General features: G+C 42.3%; 1 protein-coding gene across 1 annotated transcript; it reads right to left on the bottom strand.

Moving 5' to 3' along the window:
• Positions 1-1,289: 1,289 nt before the first annotated feature.
• On the bottom strand, positions 1,290-15,155 carry GPR37 (G protein-coupled receptor 37). The gene is made up of 2 exons (XM_086739984.1): positions 13,974-15,155; positions 1,290-3,117 (listed from the first exon to the last, which is right to left on the bottom strand). Exons 1-2 carry the CDS (start codon positions 14,658-14,660, stop codon positions 2,299-2,301), a joined length of 1,506 nt encoding a protein of 501 aa, XP_086596110.1. The 5' UTR covers positions 14,661-15,155; the 3' UTR covers positions 1,290-2,298.
• Between the last annotated feature and the right edge of the window lie 4,853 nt (positions 15,156-20,008).

The raw sequence follows: 20,008 nt of genomic DNA, 5'->3' as shown, positions 1-20,008 counted from the left end.
AAATATCTTTTCTGCTGATATTTTTCCCCCAGTAGGAACAAAAGGGGAGGTTTTATTCCCATTCTTTATAAATATTGGCACCTAAAAAGGGGGAATAGAACAAATCAAAATGCAGAGATGGGAATATGTATTTGAGGAGACAGAGGCACCAGAGTGAGGAGATTTTGGTTTTATCTTTTCTCTTTAACACCTTCCATAGTTTATTGAATGTAATCAAGCAATGTGAAGTCAATGCAGAGTTTATAAAGAAGGGACCATTCCCCTGTCTTCAGAAGTGAGTGACAATCTTCCAAAAGGATTTCAAGAACTTGGGCACTTTAGTAAGTCCTAAACAGAAACAAATATTTAAATTTAGGCCTGTGCTCAAAGCTGATTAATTTGCTAGGGCCTAATATCTTATTCAAGAATTAGAAAAAGAACTCAAGCGCATCTCTGTTCTGATTCAACCTGCTTTTCAGTTGAAATTGTCATAGGCTAAAATGGTGAAGAAAAAGAAGAAATACTGCTTACCCAAGCAGATACAAAGGTTGAATATATTAAAACCAGTATCTACAGGTAAAAAAAAAAAAATAGACTCCTTTACAGAAGTTACAGCAAGAAGCAAGTTCGTTATCGTATTGAGAGCCAGGTATCAGGAAGTAAGACTACACCAGTTACAGTCACTGTTAATTTCAAAGGACAAATGCATGTGATTTTATTTCTGCATATACAATTGCAATTATTTTATTTATTTAATTAGCATTAAAATATGAGCTAGTTATAATGAATTCAGTTCTTTTGCATGTGACTACACTTCAGCCCGCTACCCAGTGTAAATGGAACCAGCTCGCCTGCCAAGAACAGTCTGCCTACCTCCGCCAAGAAGTGGGGCAAGGAAGCTCTGCTGGTACAGATAAGCCTTTTCCAGCCTCCAGTCTGGCTTGCTTGTAACAACTTCAGATTTTACTATATTGCACTGTTGCTGGCTGTGTTGACATACCCTTATTTTAACAACTGTGCAAGAAGCCATCAGCAAAACATACTGTGATTCTCAAAACCGGCTTCAGAGCTGTGAGCTGCCAGTGAATCGCAGTCTCTGTGAGAGCAGCATGATTTATAATCGGTATACAGAGCCCCTGTGATTAATATTCATGCTACATATCCTAGAATAAATAGGAGATGCCAGCCTGATCTAAAGCCCTCTGAAATTGATGGAAATCTTTCCATTGACTGCAACGGGCTCCGGGTCAAGCCCCAAGCGTCCAAGTGTGTTTATACCTTTTAAAAAAAGAAGGAATTCACTCTCCACATGTTTCAGTCCCTCATATTTATTGTCAGAAACCTCTGGCAAAAGAATGTCTTCCTTTGCAACGGGACTCTCACTGAAGCCAGGAGGAGCTATAGCAGCTATATATATATACAGAGACTGAGGACAGAATCTCAATGTAAAACCAACACCAAATTGGAAAGAAACTAGATTTTGAAACCACACGAGACAAAATTTAATGAGAAAGCAAATCTTTCTTCATAAGAAGTACAAAATAACTCAGGTTTTGTATACTTGCAGGTTAAGAAGGAAATTTTCAATGAGGCACATTAAACCTTTGTAATAAACATTAGAAAAACCACTCATGTAAATCTAATACCATTATAACCATCTTTCTTAAACACTGTAATTATAGTCTCCAAGGGTAAGTACATGAATCGTAAATTAAATATGGCTATTTAAATTATTTTATGCAAAGCAAAGATTTTTTTACTTATTAAAGGAATTTAATACTATTTATAGGTGTCATCATTCAATGCAGATTGACCACGAAGTTAAAGAATAAAACCTCATTTATTGTTATGCTACTTTATAAAATTTTTGAAGTCCAAGTCCTCTCACAATAGTGTACAGTAATTGGATTAAAACTACCTTCAAATACTTTCCACCATATCTTTTACATGAAACATCTTGCAAAACCCACGATGTCTACATAATCATTTTACAGTGATTATCAAAAAAATACTATGGCATTAAATAAAAGTGGATTGATATGGATTCTCCTCCCCAAACAATAAAATCCTAGCGCCATACAAAATATCATGATTTAAAACTGAGTGCTGGCTCTCCTTCTCTCCCTTTCTTTCATTTTAATAACCAAACAAATTATTTTCCAAAACACAACTGTTAATATGCAGATTGTTTTCCAGAGTAGTTTTCAATAACCTTTTTTTTCCTTCCATTTTGCTTCAAGAAGTAAAATACGAAGTAAAAATTAAAACAAAAATAATAGAAAAAGGAAAAAGATACAGGAAATAAAGTCCCAAGGTCAATTAACAGTGAGTCCCCACAGAGGCAAAAGTGGACATTTCGCGACGGATGGTACTGAAAGGGGAGAGCTCCAGTTCTGTGGTGTACTCATTGTCATTGTCATCACTTGTCACTGTTGAAGACTTCTGGATGCATTCATCACAGCAGCAACAGCAACACTCCATAAAGGCCCGGCTGAAAGGTTTACAGAGGCAGAAAAGGAGAACCGGGGTAACACAGGACTTAAAGAACAAAAGGAATTGACTAATAAGATGGAGGAGGTCCATAGTCTGCCGAGAGACCCCTGTGGACATGTAGGCAGTCACAATGTTGCAAATGTTTTCAGGAATGATGCAAAACCCATATAAAATGGTCAAAGCTACCACCGTGCAGTTCATCTGACTTTCCAGCTGAATTTGTCGCTTGTTTCCTCTTGTGCAAGCCTTTTCCGCCCTCCTGATTTTCCTCGCCGTTACCAGGGAGCAGGTAATAGTGAAAAGGGTAGGCAAACAAAAATAGCAGCCAAAGTACCACCAGAGTCTTGCCCCATCGTAAGTGAGAGCTAACACGTAGATGGTGTCAGGTAGCGCGGTGGAAATCTTCACCACGCACCGCTCCCCGGGTGGGCTGCCGCTGTACTCAGGGTCCTCCTTGGCCAGCTGACGCAGCACGACCTCCGGCAGGGCCAGCAGCAGCGCGCCCACCCAGATGACAGCCAGCTTGGCTGTCGTTGAGGTGCAGTTTTCGATCATCTCATAATACATCTGCACATTGGTGGCGGCACGAAATCGGTCGATGCAGAGGGCGCATAGAGTGAATGTGGTGACTCCAAGAGAGGCTACCTAGGAAGGAGAAAAGGGGATGCAGGTTAATACAGGTGCTGTCTGGGGGGGAAAAAAAAAAAAAAGAAAAAAAGAAAAAGTACAGCTACAAGTATACAGTCCATTATTTACTGGAGAGTGGGAAAACTTCATCTTCCTCAAAAGTCCCCTGGTCCCCTGTTGATGGTAAACTTCCTAGAGATGGAAGATGAAGGCCTGAACTTGCTCAGGCTGAAGAGGGAATTAATTTTTTGTACATTGGATGAAGGCTTTTACCATTGAGCTGTTCTCTGGAAGAGGTTTATACTTCTTCATAGTTACAGAGAGCTCAATTTGTACTCTGAAACAACAGTCAAGCCTAGGCCCTTGACTGACAGAGGCAAAGTAAAACCTTGTTTAGGGGTATCTGTGTAGGAGACACCGTGTGTCATCCTCTCCTGAAGGCCCATGCAAGCCTCTGTGCAACACTACGTGGAAAAATTTGGGGAACTAACCAATATGCAAAACTAACTCACTTCCTCCCCTCCTACAGGGTGTTCTTCAGAAAGATCAGTTCTACCACAGAGACTGGAATTTAAGTCAAAAGGGAAGAGATGGGAGAGTCTTCCTTCAGTAGAAGTATTAACTTATGGCCACATTACATGTTCATCAAGCAGGCAGGGGATCATAACATCAAAATCTTCCACATCTACAAAATTTAAAAACCCTGCAGATCAGGCATCTACTGAATGGAGTAGGATCCAGCAACTGGTTTTGGGGACTTAGGCTCTTAAGTGAAGTTTTGACAGGGTATGGGCACAGAAAATCATCCTTTACTGTGAATTCAAAGAGACTATCTGAAATCTTCACTCTTTCAGAGCCTGTGCAAAAACTATCTTGACTATAACAGTTAGGCTTTAATAATCTATCTTCAACATTTCATTTAGAAAAAAAAAAATACAGGAAAACCTAGGCTTAACTGCATATGAAACATCCTGAGGGAGCTTGTACTGAAGGACAGGAGAAATGGCAGAAGTTTCATTGTTTAAATGATTTAAAGATGGATTGAACAGAGCTCTCAATTATATATTGTACGGAGCAAGTACAGAGCAATGCATATGTTCTCCAGCTTTAATAACCATCATTCTATGCATGAACAGAAATCTTGCACTGTCACAAAACATAATTTCCTAAAATTTTATCCGGTTTATAATTATATTTTCTAAAAACAAATTTGCAAGAAGACTATAGACATTTTGGCCTAATCGTATTTCCAATAAATTCAATTTTGGTTCAAATTCAACACAGATCTCCCATTAACTTCCACTAGAGAAAGATTAGGTGCCCTGTTGCATTCTAATTCGTTTATTTTCTTGGGTTTGCATGCTTCTGTTACGCTGAAAACATGTTGATGTAAAAGAAAATAAATTGTTAAATAACATTTCTAATAAATGTAAAGAATGCTTACTTTTATCATTAATAAACCATCAGTCTGTGCAATTAACTGGAAAACCCAGGGTAATACTAGGCATTTCACTATAATTTTTGCTTACCCAAATTTGATGTGCAATGATATCTTTAAATTTCACATATGTACATTTTAAAAAATACTTTCTGATTTCCACCATAACCTTGAAATATTCCTGTTTATGCATCTCTTGTAAAAAGTTCTGCAAAGACAGATAGTACAGTTACGCACAATTATATAAATGTATCATTAATTTTGGCCTTCAATATTTAATGGCCATATCAGATTGCTAAAGTTGAATATCACTGAAAAATACTAGGCACTTGGGATTAGAATTGTCAGGCATTGGCTTAGTTGGGGAATTCTTTGAAGCAGCTTCCTAAAAGACAGGATGAGTAAGATGCAATCTTCTACTAATTAACTTGTAGGAATATTTAATGATGACAAAGCAGTACTGTAAACATTTTAAATCAATAGGTTTTCCTATTAAGGAAGTTAAACTATCTGACAAGATTCAAAGAAAGCTTGGTAAATACAGCAAAAATTAAAAACAATTAAAGAAAAATTACAATTACAGGGAAATCTTAATGAATAGTGCTAAATTTAGCTAACGAAAGATAATTTTCATGTATCAATGCTGAGAGTCAGATTTTTAAATGCAAGACTAGCGACTTTGTTTCTAAAACATTTAAATGTGTGTGCAGTCTTCAAATTCCTTAGAGTGACAGCAAAACCTTTAGCCAGAACATCCAACATGAATAACAAAAGAGTCAGGAGACAGCTCCCTACAATTACAGGAGACAGGGAAATAACTGAGACTTAGGAATGAATAGGGGCTGAACTAAAAATCAGCAAAAGGGAAGAAAATCTGAGGTTTTGTACATTAACATTTTCCCTCTCAGCTCTTACGCGAGCCTCTTCCCCGCCCCCAACGCACAGGCTTTTATCGCTCTAGCATTTCGTGGCAAACAGGCTGTTAGACAGCGGCTAAGACATTAAAACTCCGCAGCTGGTAAGGCTGGACTAATGAAAGAAGACATGTCTACCATGAACAAACGTAACCTACGGGGCTCCTGTCACATTAATTGACCAACAACTTGGAGGTTTAAGACAGTGAAAGAGAGCAAGAGGAAACAACTAAGAACAGTGGAAGTCGGTTTTGAAAACTCTCCTGCTGATTCACTGATGAAACAAGCTAAACAAAGCCAGTGTTCCTCTAGAAAAAGCAATGGTTTCCTATTTTCTGTAGATTAATGGAGCTGGTGATGCCATGGAAAAACTTGCAAAAAACAAACAAGCGCTCCCACGCAAACGAATGGGAATTCGCTCCAGCTGACTTGCTTAAAGGCAGTATAGCAGTTTAAGGATCTGATTACGCACCCCACTTAATTTCCCCCACATTTCAGACTAAGCATAACAGCCAGCAAAATCAAAGGATGCTGCTCAAAACCTAATGTGGGCAAGAATTGGGAGGCGCACTGTGCATTTTCACTGTGCATGTTTAGGGGTGTTTCTTCAGACCAGTCATACTAAGAATTAATATTAGGCTGAAAATGCAGAAGAACCCAGAGAAGTTTCCTTTTTAATCTGTTACACTGCCCTGAAGTAACCAGAGAACGAAGATAATTCACTTGATGGGGAGTAGGTAAAGGACAATTAACAAATCCTGAAGTAGTGTGAAGCTGTGTGGAGTGTAATGATGCTCTTCTTGTAACAGCTGAGTTTCTGATGTGCTGTTGCTGTCTTAATTTCAACAACCTGGCAGGAAATGAGGCAAGGCAAGGGCGAGGCAGGCACAGTAGTTTTTGATCGTCACTTACTTGTCTGAGTTATTTCCATATGGTCCCTATAAAGAGTCTCCTTCAGTCTTTAGACATTCAAGATGACACCAGTTTACATCTTTCTCTTACTGGAAGATATCAGAAAAGTCCCCAGGTTTCTAACTGAACAGCCGCTGAGGAGCTGGTGAAGTAATCCTGTTTCCATACTATTTGGGCAGAGAACCTTTGTTTAAGCAATTAGCTACAGCATACACTCAAAAGAAGACATTATTGTTCCAAGAGGGTCTCTTAATACAGTTGCTCCTTTAAAGCATTGACAGGGAAGTTAGTGGGCACCGTGATGCTCCTTCAAGACACTGCACACACCTTTGGTCATTAGCTTACCAGCTATTAGTCCACTGAGGCCACAGAGAACAACAGTAAACTCATGAAATGCTCAGCTTAATTGCATCAGTTCTCCTCTCCATCCCTCCAAGATGCCCATTCCCCTTTCATGAACTTTAACAATTACCAAAATGTTCCCAGGCCTTCCCTGGCCTGTCCTACTTCTTCTCCTGGCTGCCGTCCCACAGCTCTTGGCCCTGGCCTCTAGGAGCAGAGCCTCTGGCTGACCAGGGAAGCAGTGCAGATGTAATCGGGTGAGCAATGCCAGTGGAAATAGGACTCTGAACTCTCTCTCACTAATACCTGTTTGGCCAGATAAAGGTAATGAAAACAAAACCAGAAACAAGATCAGAAAAGGTGGCTTGGGTGAAAAGGTCAATGAAGACCAAATTCTGTGAGTGAATATAAAAGAGAGGTTGGGGCAGTCAGTCTGGTAAACGAAGATCAAGAAGTCATATTGCTGCTTTCTACAAATACGTCTGTCTTGAGATACAAAAGTTATTTAATTTGAAGGATAGTGAATATAACAGAATGGGAATCAACCAGCCATGAGCAACTCGAGGCTGGAAATGAGAAGGACCATTAATTATCTAAGGCATCATGTTCTGGAGCACTCCTTCTGATCCAGAAGTGAGGAAAGACCACATAGGCTGAGTTTATATGCAACAAAATATAATAAAGGAGTTATAAGAAGTGGCTGCTGGATTTTCTAAGACAGAATTTTATGTTGATAATACAGAGTTCCTTAAACTACAAGGCACTCTTCCTTCCACTGCTACAAGGGTATCCAAAACATTTCCCCATTGCAAGAGGAAAGCTGAACTACAGAAAAGGTTGATGACTACAAGCCAAGCCATGTCTGAGCTCTCAGTGACACCCTGTAGACTCTTTATACCCATTCCTATTATACTATATAAATGGCTTCTTTTTTCCCCAAGACATTGCAGTCTACCATTTTATTACGGCTGTTCTATATCCACATTAAACTTAATAGCCTTAGAGCATGTTAATGCAACATACCATGGTGGCTCTTGCAAACTTGTCAGTTTTGCCTAAGATAAATAAACAAAGTTACTGTAGACTGCATGGGGTTTTTTTTTGTGTGCTACTCTACACTTAAAGTACAGAGTCCAGTAGTAAGACTGGACTGCTGTAAAATAGAAGGTCATCCTATTGCAAACAATTATTTAATTATTTAAGAGTATCCAGATTTCTAGTTTCTGTTCTTTCAATTAAAAAAAAAGTAATTACTACAAAAGAATAAAAAATGCATAAATATCTCTATATTTCTTACATGAAGTGTTACTAAATATTAATGGCTTTCTGCTTAAAAATAGGCAAGTGTTGCTCAAACAGTAAAAAACACTACTGTGTTGTGGCAGAAGTAATTTAGTAGCTAAAGAGTACTAGGGCCAGGCTACCCCTCCAACATTAGCAATTAGTTTAAGTTTATTGGACGAAAATACACGCCACCTTAATTATCTAAAAGACAAGATTGTAATTCTGGAAACTACTATCATGGAGACGAAACAACAGATACAAACAGTTGTTTCCTTTGTAGTACTATCAACATTCACATCAAGGAGACATAAAGCACACGTGCTTTGTGTGTTTCTTATCCTCCTGTATATCCTGAGAGTAATAGTGTTCAGAATCAGAATCCACTTCCAAGGGCTGCTCTTCGCTGTTGGAAGCGAAAGGAACCAGATGATCAAGGCACTGGAAATACTCATTAGTACATCACATGCTTATCCAGAGAGTTGTGAAAAAAAAAATAATCAGAAAACACAAAAGAATTTAATTTTTGTTTATGTTCCTGTTTGCAATCTACCATGTAAGTGAATTTTTTTTTAAAACTTTTTTTTTTTTTTTGGATAAAGAAATGAGCACCATTCTCCACTGAAGATCAAATTATCATCATGCTACACAAGGAATTCCTGCACTAGTTCTTAATATTAACAACATGGAACTGCTGCTAAAAGTCTGCCTCTTCCTGTCATATTGAGAAATGACATCCCAGTGCTCAGAGTAGAGTCAATGCTGCTGGGATAGCAGATGCTGCCTTTTTCTCTCCACATATTTGTAACTTAAATATTACTGACCCAATTTTAAACCTAGTCTGACACAAATTCTTTTCCATGTTGAAATGCCACACACAAATTTTAAGCCAAAAGCAAATTTTTATGGACAACTTAGAAGCCCCTGAGGACAAGGTTTGCAGAGAAAAGAAAGATTGACAGGACAGCCAACATGGCAGTTACTATCATCAGGCCATTAATACCTAAAGGGCAGAGATATATTAACACTTCTGTTTTATATAATTATTTATTGCATGAGAAGTGCTGAAGATATTCTGCTAGGTAAAGGACACATGTGGCCATTGCCCTAGAAAGTTCTCAGCATGAAGCTTTGAAACTGCAAACCTCTCTGAGGATCTTTGCCTACAACCCAGAGACTCATTTGGAGGTTCAGGAGCCCAGCTCTGACCATAGTCAAAGAAGAGACATAAAGAAGATGCTGCACAACAAAAGACACAGAAAAGATGGAGAATATACAGCTTTTATAAACTCCCATTAAAAATGTATTTGCTTCCCTGAAGTGAAACTTAAAATAAAGATCTCGTCTGACAGCTTTGGAATAGGCAGAGACCGGCCACTTTCTTTGTGCCGCTCATTTGCCTCTACCAAGGAAAAGAGAGAAAGGGGAGAAAGCCTCACCTGAAATTGCCCTGGAGGGTCAGCTTCAGTAGTTCGTATTCCAGGCCAAATCAATCTTTATGCTTTCCACTAAGAGTATTAATTGTGATAGCTTTCCTGAGCTGGAAGTTACCCACCAGAGCACCAGGAGTGATGCCACAAATTGACTGCCAAAAGCACATGCAGAGATCAGGCATTAGATTTCAGGGGCTTTCACTGTGAGCCTGCTCCAGAGTCAAGCCATGCACGATATGGTCCAGGTGAGGACATCACAAACTTTGTCCTTCTCTTCTTTGTGGGTAGTATAAGAAAGGCAGAGGGGCTTACCAGTAGTGAGTGCGGGGCTGAGTACCATCACTGGCCTCCACAACTTCTTACTCCACGCTGGGCTGCACAAGACAGTAGATCAGCCTCTGCAAACCCTCGCTCTAGACCCTTCTCCAGTTCTAAATCCTTACTCCACTATAAGTAGCTTGTTTCAACCTGCCAGCATAGAAAAGGATGCTTTCTTCCAATGACATCTATCAGACTTACCAAGCTTCTAGCATAACCTCCAAGAACAGAATGCACACAACTCAAGCAAGCTTTCTTTTAAAGCCCAAAAGATAGTTTCTAGTCCTGGTTTACACAATCCATGTGTCATTTTGAGCAAGCTGCTTTGGTCCTTAAACAACTTACTTAACCTCTTCACTATTGGCTTCCAGCATTTAAATAAAAAATAAAAATGCTGCTTCACAGGACTGTTATATTTAACAGCTGTGAAACATTCAGAAGCTCAGTAAAACTACTCATTTTGTCTACATCCACACTCCTTTCTATTAAGGCCTGGCATATATCTATAAGTAGAGGAACTGGAACTGTGTTATTGTGTACTTTTTTTTTTCCCTAGTCCTTTTGCTGAAAAGACTGGGTGTGTTTAAACGAGAAGAAAAGGGTTCCACATTAGCAGGGCTTCTGGAACAGGAATTAAAAGCCATTTTCTTTGTATTGACATCTACCCTGTATTTCCTGATTCTGAGCAATACTGAGAAAAGCATAGGGAAGAGAAGAAAAACACAGTGTGCAGGTAAACACTTCAGACGTGCATGTCTAAAGCTAGATTTCTGAACAATCTGCAGAAAAGTGGTAAAGTTTTAAAAACTGCTGAGAGGAGGATTCAAACTGCAAAGGAGAAGCGCACCTCCACACATATTTGTGGGCTGTGTAGCTTCCCCAGTTGTTCTAATTCCTTTCTCAAGTCCCTCTCAGTGCATCCAAAACTGTTCCTCCAGGACAGTGTCATCATCAGGGTCAGGTGAAGTTCTTGGTGGAGATGCCCTTCTACCAACTATCTGTCTTTCTAGATTTGTTCTCTATCAGTTTTACTCTCATCGTCTAAATTCCTTTTGAGAAGCACATAAGAATTAGTTTACTCAGTTTCTTCCTCAGTCACGTGCACAGCATTCCTTATGAAAGTATAGCCATGACATATTTTTTTAAGTGACCAATATAGTGACAAAATACATGGCTGAAACGACTGCTTAATGTACTTGGTCACATCAGATCTTTATTAGGAAAACTGTCCTTTAAATTAAATACTGTGGAGATCTTCCACTGCTGGAAGCTAAACATTTACCTATACAGATGTGCTTGAAGGTACCATAAAACATTTTCCCCAGACAGTGTGCATGTGTGTTATCACTAGCAACAGATGCTTTGTTGAAATTCTGCACAATACCCATTAAACATCACAAATAAAAAACAATTGGCCACAAGAGGTTAAACTATGAATACTCAAGGTTCCTCACTGGGATCACTTGAAACCTTCAAACACAACAGAAAAGCATGCTTGAGTTATGTTGAAATGCTGTAATCACCACACCACTTACTCCGGATAATGAGACATCCCCTGTTCCCTAGTTCTGAAAGCACAAGCTGGTATGACAGAGGGCTCAGTCCAATAACAGTCTTTGATGCTTTAAAGTGAGATATTTCTGGACCTACAACTCTGGGTGAGACACATAGCTCCTAAACAGCATAGAAGGAGACCTGGCATGCAAGAAAAGAGATGCAAAGCATGGAACACAGAGAAACTTAGAGGAACAAAGTGCTGGGCTAACTTACAGAAACACAGACGATAGCTTACAATTTGTCTGTCTTCAGGAAGGCGCTTCCATGAAGGTCTGGAAACCTCTCTTGAAAATAGCTGTCTACAGCTTTGCTCTCAAGGAGCTGAGAAGACTTCATTCTTCTCCCATTGCGTGAGAAGGGGATGACCCTGCTCAGGTGAGTTACAAGAATGGAGAAGACAGTTTTGTTCAGCTGTCAGATCAGCGCACTGCTGCGAACAATCTTGGACAGAGCATGGAGCAGCAGCTGCTCACGGTGCAGATTTCACTACATGCTCCACATCTGCATTGCTCCTGGTGGTGTCAGCACCACTGTATAACACCTGTGAGGTTTGAACAACACTTGGAAAGTGGCAAAACTTTGCTTTAGCTCCCTCCTCCTTCTCAGCAGGGTCAAACCCCGATTTCCAGGACAGTGCCCTCCTCAAAAAGCCCTGGAGAGGGACAGTCCACTAGTGGTGTTCAATATCTGCCACTCACAGCTACAACTTACAAAGGAGTGGGAAATTCAGCCTTTTACTTACTGCTCCCAAGGTGATTGAGTATACTTGACATATATGAATAATATATATGTAATGACTACTGAATGAAAAATATACAATTCTGGGAGCAACACAGAACTTCAAGCCTGTATCTTTTTAGATCTGTACCTTAGATATAAATTAATTCAATTTCCTCAGGGACAAGGAGAATGTTTTACTTTTAGACCCCAGTAATAATTAAGCCTAAGACAGGCACCGTGCTACTGGTCCATCACGACTGCATTGGTGACAGTTCTGGAGTAAGACTTCAACTCTAGACATCTACAGAACTTTAAAGTGAAAAAATAAAGTGTCATTAAAGTAAAAGGGGGGACAGCAGCGGCTGAATGTTTTTCAGGATTACAGTTTTGAACTTCGTCAACTACATTTCAGATCAGCTACTTTCAGTCTGGCAAACTCTTTAGTGCCCAAAGCTGCACACCGTAAGCGACTAATTTTGAAGAACATCGTGGCCATGCAAATAATTTCAATTACTCGTCCTGAATTAGAATCAGCATTACAAAGAATCATTTCTATTTTGTATGTGGATGCACCAAAAAAAAAAAAAAAAAAAAAAAGGTTAGGAAGCATGAAATGTCACAATAGGAAAGTCCTGAAAACACTTAAACTACACTAGCTACTGTAATTGAAATGGTTACACTTTACCTGAAACAGTGCTACTTATTTTACTGGTTAACACAGGAGCCCCAGGACCCAATTCGGGAATTCTAAAAACTCCTGATACTATCAGTTTCTCAGCAAATGCATATTTACTCCTTCATGTCTTCTTAAATACAAATCCATTAAGTGCACTCTGAGTTTTTCCAGTGCAGTGCTATACTACTGGCCTCAAATTCATCTAAGCGTAGCACAGCTCCACCCTTTGTCCAACACCACCAGTAATAAAGTACATCACATACAAAAGTAGTAACAGCAATTTAGTGGCTACGCACACCACACGTCTTTATAAACACTTTCTTAAAAATAATGATTGACAGTTAATTATGTATTACTGTGTACTAATGTGCTGTCAAAACTGACATTCTGTGCCTTAATAACAAGTTGGGTTTGCTTGTTTGTTTGTTTGTTTTTTCTTTTCTTTTTCTTAATATGTCATTCTTAGGACAAGAGAATCAACAGTTATTTCATCAGCTTTCAGTTACAGAATAATGTTGAACATAAGGTTTTGGGAACACAGCAGAGCCAGCCAGAATTAAGGGCTACCACCCTACCACCAAGCTTCAGTGTTCAGTTCCAGTAAATAAATAAAGCAGCAACCTGAAAACGCTGCCGGCAGGACTCCGGCCAGTTGGCTGGGAGCTTCTTTGACAGGGCCTCTGCACAACAGCCAAAAAGCTGTGATTTAAGTGGAGCTAGGGTCATTCTTTAAAAAAAGATAAGTTAATAAATAAGTGCAAGATATGAAGGCTGAAGAACAGATTAAGAGTACCTCACATCCCATTGATGGTCCCTTTCACAATCACTTTCTTACAACCCATCCCCAGTCACGCCCCCACTTTCCTGATTCACTTCACTTTAGGAAAACAAAAAAAAACCCTAAACCAAAAAACTTGAAATCTAATTCTGAGAGGATTCTTCGCCTTTCAGGATCACAAGCAGCAGGGAAAGTTTGGCAGAACTCGCGCGAGTGGAAGACAGATCCGGACGCATTCGGTTTGGGGCTGCAGAAATCCCGCTGCTGCCGGCCCTGATGCGGCCGTACCCCCCCCGCCAGTCATCGCGGGACCCGGCCGGGGCCGGGAGCTCCCGGGAAGCCCGCACCGCGCCTGGACCTCCGCGGGCCGGCAGCGGGGTAGGCTGGTAAGGCCGGTCCCGCACGCAGCCCCGGCCGCCGGCGGCGAAGCGAGGGGAGGATGCTCGGGGGTCCCGCGTCCCCTCGGGCGAGCGCGGTCCCGCGCATCCCTACCCACCGCCATTACCTCGATGTAGGGGACGATTTTGCAGGAGAAGTCTTCTAGGAGCCACTTCTTGGTGAGCTCCTGGAAGATGACCAGCGGCAGGCAGAAGAAGACGATGAGGAAGTCCCAGAAGGCCAGGTTGGCCAGCAGGGAGTTGGAGATGCTCCGCATGTAGTAGTTGTGGCAGACGATGCACATCACTGCCATGTTGCCCATGATGCCGGTGCCGAAGATCACCACGGAGAGGCACATGACGGCGTAGGCGCCATACGACTCCTCGGTCAGCGGGTAGAAGGGGTTGCGGAGGCGGGCGCGGCGCCCGGTGGCGTTGCCGCGGCTCCCGGCGCTGCCCTCGCCGCCGGTCGAGCCGTTCAGGGGCAACCAGCGGGGGCCGCCCGCGGCCCCCCGCCCCGCTGCCGCGCCAGCTCCGCGCTCGCTGCTCCGCGCCCGCCGCCGCCCGGACCCCACCGCCCCGCGGGGCGCGCAGCCGCCGCCCGGCCCAGCCGCTTCGCCGGTCGCCGCGTCGGCTCCGCGGGGCAGGGCTCCGCGCCCGGGGAGAGCCGCGGCCAGGGGCGTCGGGGCGGGCGGCGAGCGGGTGCGCTGCGGGGGCGCCGGCAGCCCGGCGGCGGCGGAGGGGGCGAGGGCGCAGGCAGCCCAGGCGCCCAGCACCTGGCAGAGCAGGGCGAGGGGAGCGCAGAGGGGCTGCATGGCCGGGAAGCGGCGGGGTTCACCCGCTCCCCTTCAGAGGCGGCGGCCACCCCGCCCGGCGAGGCTGGTGGGGGGAGGCATCCCCGCCCGGCTCCCGGGGTCTGCCTGCCTGCCGACCTCGCCGGGATCCGCCGCGGAGCTGGGGGCGGCGAAGAGGCTCTTCTGGCCGCCTCCCTGGCAGACCTGGAAAGTTGTGCCGCTATCTCCGAGGCGCCGAGTTAATGTAGCAAGTGCAGCGCCGGGAGGACCCCCCCTCCGGCGCTCCGCCCTTTCCCGGGACCACTGCCTCCGCGCCAGCACCGGCCGCCTGCTGCCCGTTCACATGGCGTTACCGGTGAGGAAAGGTCCCTTGCGGAAAACACCTCCCCTCTCCGGATGATCGCTAATTCCTCCTCTCCAGCAACCTCGGAGAAAACAGGTTGCTGCGGGGCGGCTTAGAGTGTTTAAGAGCTTTGCAGAACTCTCGCCGGGGTTAATCGCCGCGCCCCCGAAGCGTTCGCCCCGCGGCGAAGAGCGGCGAGAACGGCCCGGGGCGACAAAGCTGCTGGGGGCGGCGGGCGGGGGCGGGACCGACCCCTCGGGGCTGCTCCTGCCCGCCGAGCCGTGCGGGTACCAAGAGACGCGGGGCAGGCAGGGGCTGGGCGGGGAGCAGCGAGGCGGCCTGCGGCGCTCTCCGCTCCTGCTCCCGGCGGCTCCAACCCGGCTCGGCTCGGCCGCGGCTCCCGGGGCCGCGCCGGAGAGGCGGGCAAGGAGCGCGCGGCGGCCCGCAATGCGCAAGCGCCGCCCGGCGGCGCCGCGGGGCCGATCGCCGCCCGGCCGGGGCCGAGGGAACCGGGCAGCGGGGCGAAGGGAGGGAGCGGCGGCCAGGGCTGACGGGGGGGTTCCGCAGCCCGGCACAGCTCCCAGGCGGTGGGAGCAGAGGGTGAGAGGTGACAGGAGGAGCTCGGCGTCGGGGCGGGAGGTGGAGAGGGGTTTTATCAACCCGGGGAGGGGGCGGGGGGTGCTACGCGAAGCACAAGAGTGCCGCTGAGGGAGGCGGTGTTCGCAGCATCAGCCCCGCAGCTGAACAGCAGCAGAAGCGTCTCAAGTCCACGTTTCCTTCCTGTTTTGAACATTTGTGGGTGTTTTGTTTTTTTTTTTTCCTTGGCTTTGTACAGTCAGACAAACTTCACAGCTCTTCCTCCTTCTTCCTCCGATCACCTGAAGGTGACTTCTTAGCCCGCCAAAGAATAATACAATAAATATTTCACTGAAAGTAACCTTAGGGATCCCCTATCACCCTTGTTTCCATCTTTAAGAGTTTTAGTGTAGCATACTCCCAACAGTTTTAAAAGTTTGAAACTTTTCTCATAAAGCAGCTTGACAAGCACTCTTCCCCCCTCCAACGTAACTCGATTGATGTCAAGATCAGAAATTTAGTCAAAGTTACCGTAGCTCCCCATTCTAGAGACTGGAGTCACCACTGTGGATCCAACAGTCCTTTCTTGTGGGCCAGTTTTTAAAGTCTTGAGATCCCAAGTACGTGAGATGTGCTTGCCGGTTGGGGCTCCATCTTTTTTTTATATTAATGATCAACAAAGAAAACCATGGACATCTGCAGTAATAGAAAATACACATTGCATCCACACACACACAAAAAATCTATCAGATGCAATAAGAGACAAGATTACTACCACTTTTTCTCACCATACTTGAATCAAGCTGCAGCATTGAATGGATCCTTTCATATGACTTGTTAATTATTGTTTATACGTAAAAACACAGCTGCACAAATTCACTGCCTGGTGGAAAGGTAGGCTTTACACAAAGGTGCTCACTAGGCTGCCTGTGCTGTCACCAGAGATAGAAAAGTGCCTTCCTGAAGTCATTTATCTGATATTCATGTCCAACATGTGGTATAAATTGCTGTCTGGAGGTGCCACTTGCAGACATCTACCCGGGAAGGAACTTAGAAAATTATTTTGGATGAAAAATGTGACCTTTCATGTCTAGAATTAGTAAGTCCTTTCCCGTTCAGATCAAGGTGTAGTGCCATTGCCCTGGCCATGATTGTTACCCAGAAAAGACACAAACAGAAAGCTTTTCCTTTTCCTGATACCGCTCTCTCACACGTGTAGGTGAGGTGTCATGGTGGGAAGGTTAAGGTGCTCCTAAGCTTATGAGAACGAGTGTATTAAGTTAGGCACTGCTGTGTTGAATGTCCCTTGTTGTCAAGCCATTTTCTTCTTCCTTAGCAGTGCGAGTGTCATCTTCTAGAGTTAAATGATCAAGCTAATTTTAAGACTTCCTGATAAATAATAAGTTTTATCTAATAAGAGTATCCATGAATGAAAAAAAAACCAAAAAACAAACCAACAAAGGCTATAAGGGAAAGAAGAGAATGATAAATACATTTCACCTTTTTTTCCTTATATTTTTCTCCCATTTTTTTCCTTGGAGCTCAGCTGGTGTATAAAAGGAGTTAATGATGATAATGAGCTTACATTTACTGCGCCTTTCTTCCTGAAGAGTCCCAACGGGCATTACAAACAGATATGATAAATTCACTGCTTGTTCTTAAAGGATACTGAGGAATATCGCTTCTGGCTTTTGTATGGAAGGAGCAGACAGCAGTTAGCAGACATATTGCTCTTCTGCATACTTCTGCAAGAAATATGGATCACCAAGAAGAAGGTTAAGCAGTGTTTGCTTTACGTCACTGATCCTTTAATGGAAAGATAAGAACTGAGTCATGCGTAGGTTTTCCACTGTCAGCATTCTACCTGCTTTATAATAGAAAAAGTGGATTTCTAAACACAAAAACTCCCATAAATTGTTGTTCTGTGCTTACATTTTGTCATATTTCTCTTGCTTCATTAGGTATTTGGCTTGCTACAAAGAACGGCACTTGCAAAAAATTTGGATTTTGTGGCTTGTAGCCATATACCCACCCTGCCTGGAACGGAGGAGCCTGTTGTATTTACATAGGCATGAAGGAAGAGCTCTTCTGGGCTTTTGTCTTGTTGAAACATTTACGTCAAAAGGGATCAGAGGAATGATATTTCCTAGAGGTTTTTTTTTGTCTCATTGAGATGTAGTTTTTTGTAGAGTTAGGTGCATCTGCACCTCATCATAATTAACTAATTCTGCCAGTCTAAAAAGGCCCTCTTGCTGGCTTTAAAAACCTTTAACTTGCCGTTATGATAGTTCCCTGTTTACTATTGCTGCTCTGTTAGATGCTGGAAGTTAGTGTCTGAAGATTTGGTTTCCCCAGTTTCTTTGTTGTCAAATATTTAATTAACATTTTACTGCGATCTCTATAATTTCTGGGGTTTGTTGTTTTTTTTTTTTTTTTTTTTTTTGGTTGAGTTTTGGGTTTGTTTTACGAGACGGGGAGGGGGAGTGCTGCATGTGTCCTGTGTCTTTCAAATCAGTGAGGTACTTCTTATGGTAAGATCTTCCTTTAGGATGAAGCTTCTACCCTGTCAGATTCTGATACAGCCTCCGGTTCAGTCAGGCTTTCACAACTCATAGCGTGCTTCTCTTCTAAAGGAGTTGTACACGTTTTGACAGTCTTTCTACCAATTCATGCATCAGCCTAGAAACAGTCTCACAAACCAGAAGCAGAGATTTATATTTGTAACACATTTTAAAAAAAAAAAAACATTTTTCTCTGTTAGATGAGGGAACTGAGGTTCAGAGGTATTTTTGCAGCCAAAATCTATAAAAGGAAAAACCAATAAACATATTTTTACATGAAAAGTAAATGTAAAATTATGGAATTTGAAAGGTTTCAAAATACCTTCCTTTTTTTTTTTGTTAGTATTCTACTACATTTTAACTATGGTAGAGAAATCAATAGGCCTTCAATGCCTGCAGTGTTGGTTTTTTTGACATCTCATGTTCATTATACAAATAAGTGATGCTCTGAGCCTGAACATGTTATTGTGTTGTAGCAAGAAGGGATTGTTGCTGTCCTTTTTACCTCTCCTCAGGGTTTGTATTCAACAGTTAGTCAATGAAGAAGAAAAAGAGTATATTTCCCAAAATAATTTCCATTCTTTTTTTGTTTTGAACTATGGTGTGCTCAGCTACCTTACTCTCTGTTCTCCTTCCTTGTTTAGGCAAACGTAATAGGACAACTTTTTTTCTATAGAAAGAAGAATGATTTCTTTATGCTATCTTCTTACATCTCACTGGGTTTTGATGTGTATTACCTTGTCATAAAAATCTGAGTTCAGAGAGAACATAATTTCTCTGATGTAGTGTCATTGGGATTTTTATTTCAGACAGATCAAAATCCCCTAATCAACAGAAGGACTTTCATTGTGGAATTCAATTGCTGATATGGCTGAGTCAGGCTATGTAATAATACATAAATGTTGGAAAATTTGAAATTGAAATTCAAAAAGGAATGAAAAGTTTAATGATAATATTGGGAATTTATTGCAATTACTATTCCGATTCTGCATTTATTTATGTCCGTTAGAAAAGCTTACGATGGCTCCTGAGTGTATATTCCTATTCCTGTCTATTTTCACATTTTAAATTATAATACTTTTCCTTTTAACCTTTCTCTTTTGCTAAAGTTTGAGTTCTGTTTTAAAGAGTAAGCATCAGTGCTCATATCACATAGTCCAAATAGATTTGTTGTTTAAGTTATCCTTGTTTGAAGGATAAGTACCAGGAAACCTTCTATTACAATTAGTAATAAAAAGAGAGGTGATCAATATTGCATGGAAAACTAAAATGTGGTTGATACTTGCATTGCTACTTTTCTGTCCTATTTTATCCAGAAAGCAGAAAAATATATAGACTATCTAACAACATCGATTGTTGGAGGGAGAAGCCATCAATACTTTTTTTAAGGTTAATTACTTGGGGAGTAAGTTATATTTATATAATGTGGAGCTGAGGGAAAGAGTGTCTACTATTAGTGAGTATGCTTGATAGTCCGTAGATTAAGACAATGAGGGTAAAGCCCTGTCCGTGAGTCATGTCCATCCACACTAAATCATTCTATTTCAGTCTCTCATGTTAGCATCTTCCCTTTTACCTGTGATCATCTTCACAAGTTTCTGTGCAGAAAGTGCTCAAATTGATAAAAGGTCTCAAGAATCAAGAGTACTGGAGGTGAGATGCAAAGACTTTTTTTTTTCCCTTTGCCTAGCTATGAAATTCAGATCAGGGAAAGAAAACAATAAAATCTTTCTTTTTAAAAAATTTATCCAAGATTTTCACTCTGTAATCAGTAAGAAATGTAGATGGACAATAAGAGTCTTATGGACACAGGTTAAACCTTTACGGACTTTTAAAATGGTAGCTGTTGCCAGCTTTCAACCCAACAGTGTTTTTTTCTGAAGTGTCCA

This window comes from Chlamydotis macqueenii, chromosome 1 (assembly GCF_036417535.1).
Source record: "Chlamydotis macqueenii isolate bChlMac1 chromosome 1, bChlMac1.mat, whole genome shotgun sequence".
NCBI lineage: Eukaryota > Metazoa > Chordata > Aves > Otidiformes > Otididae > Chlamydotis > Chlamydotis macqueenii.
The sequence above is the reverse complement of the archived record's forward strand: the minus strand, read 5'-3'. Positions and strand labels throughout refer to the sequence as shown.

What these genes read in the sequence shown, in the direction of transcription:
- GPR37 (XM_086739984.1), bottom strand. Translation starts at nt 14,660, where the DNA reads ATGCAGCCCCTCTGCGCTCCCCTCGCCCTGCTCTGCCAGGTGCTGGGC. An exon ending in AAATCGTCCCCTACATCGAG is followed by an intron (nt 3,118 to 13,973) that starts GTAATGGCGGTG and finishes TCTCCTTCCTAG; the next exon opens with GTAGCCTCTCTTGGAGTCAC.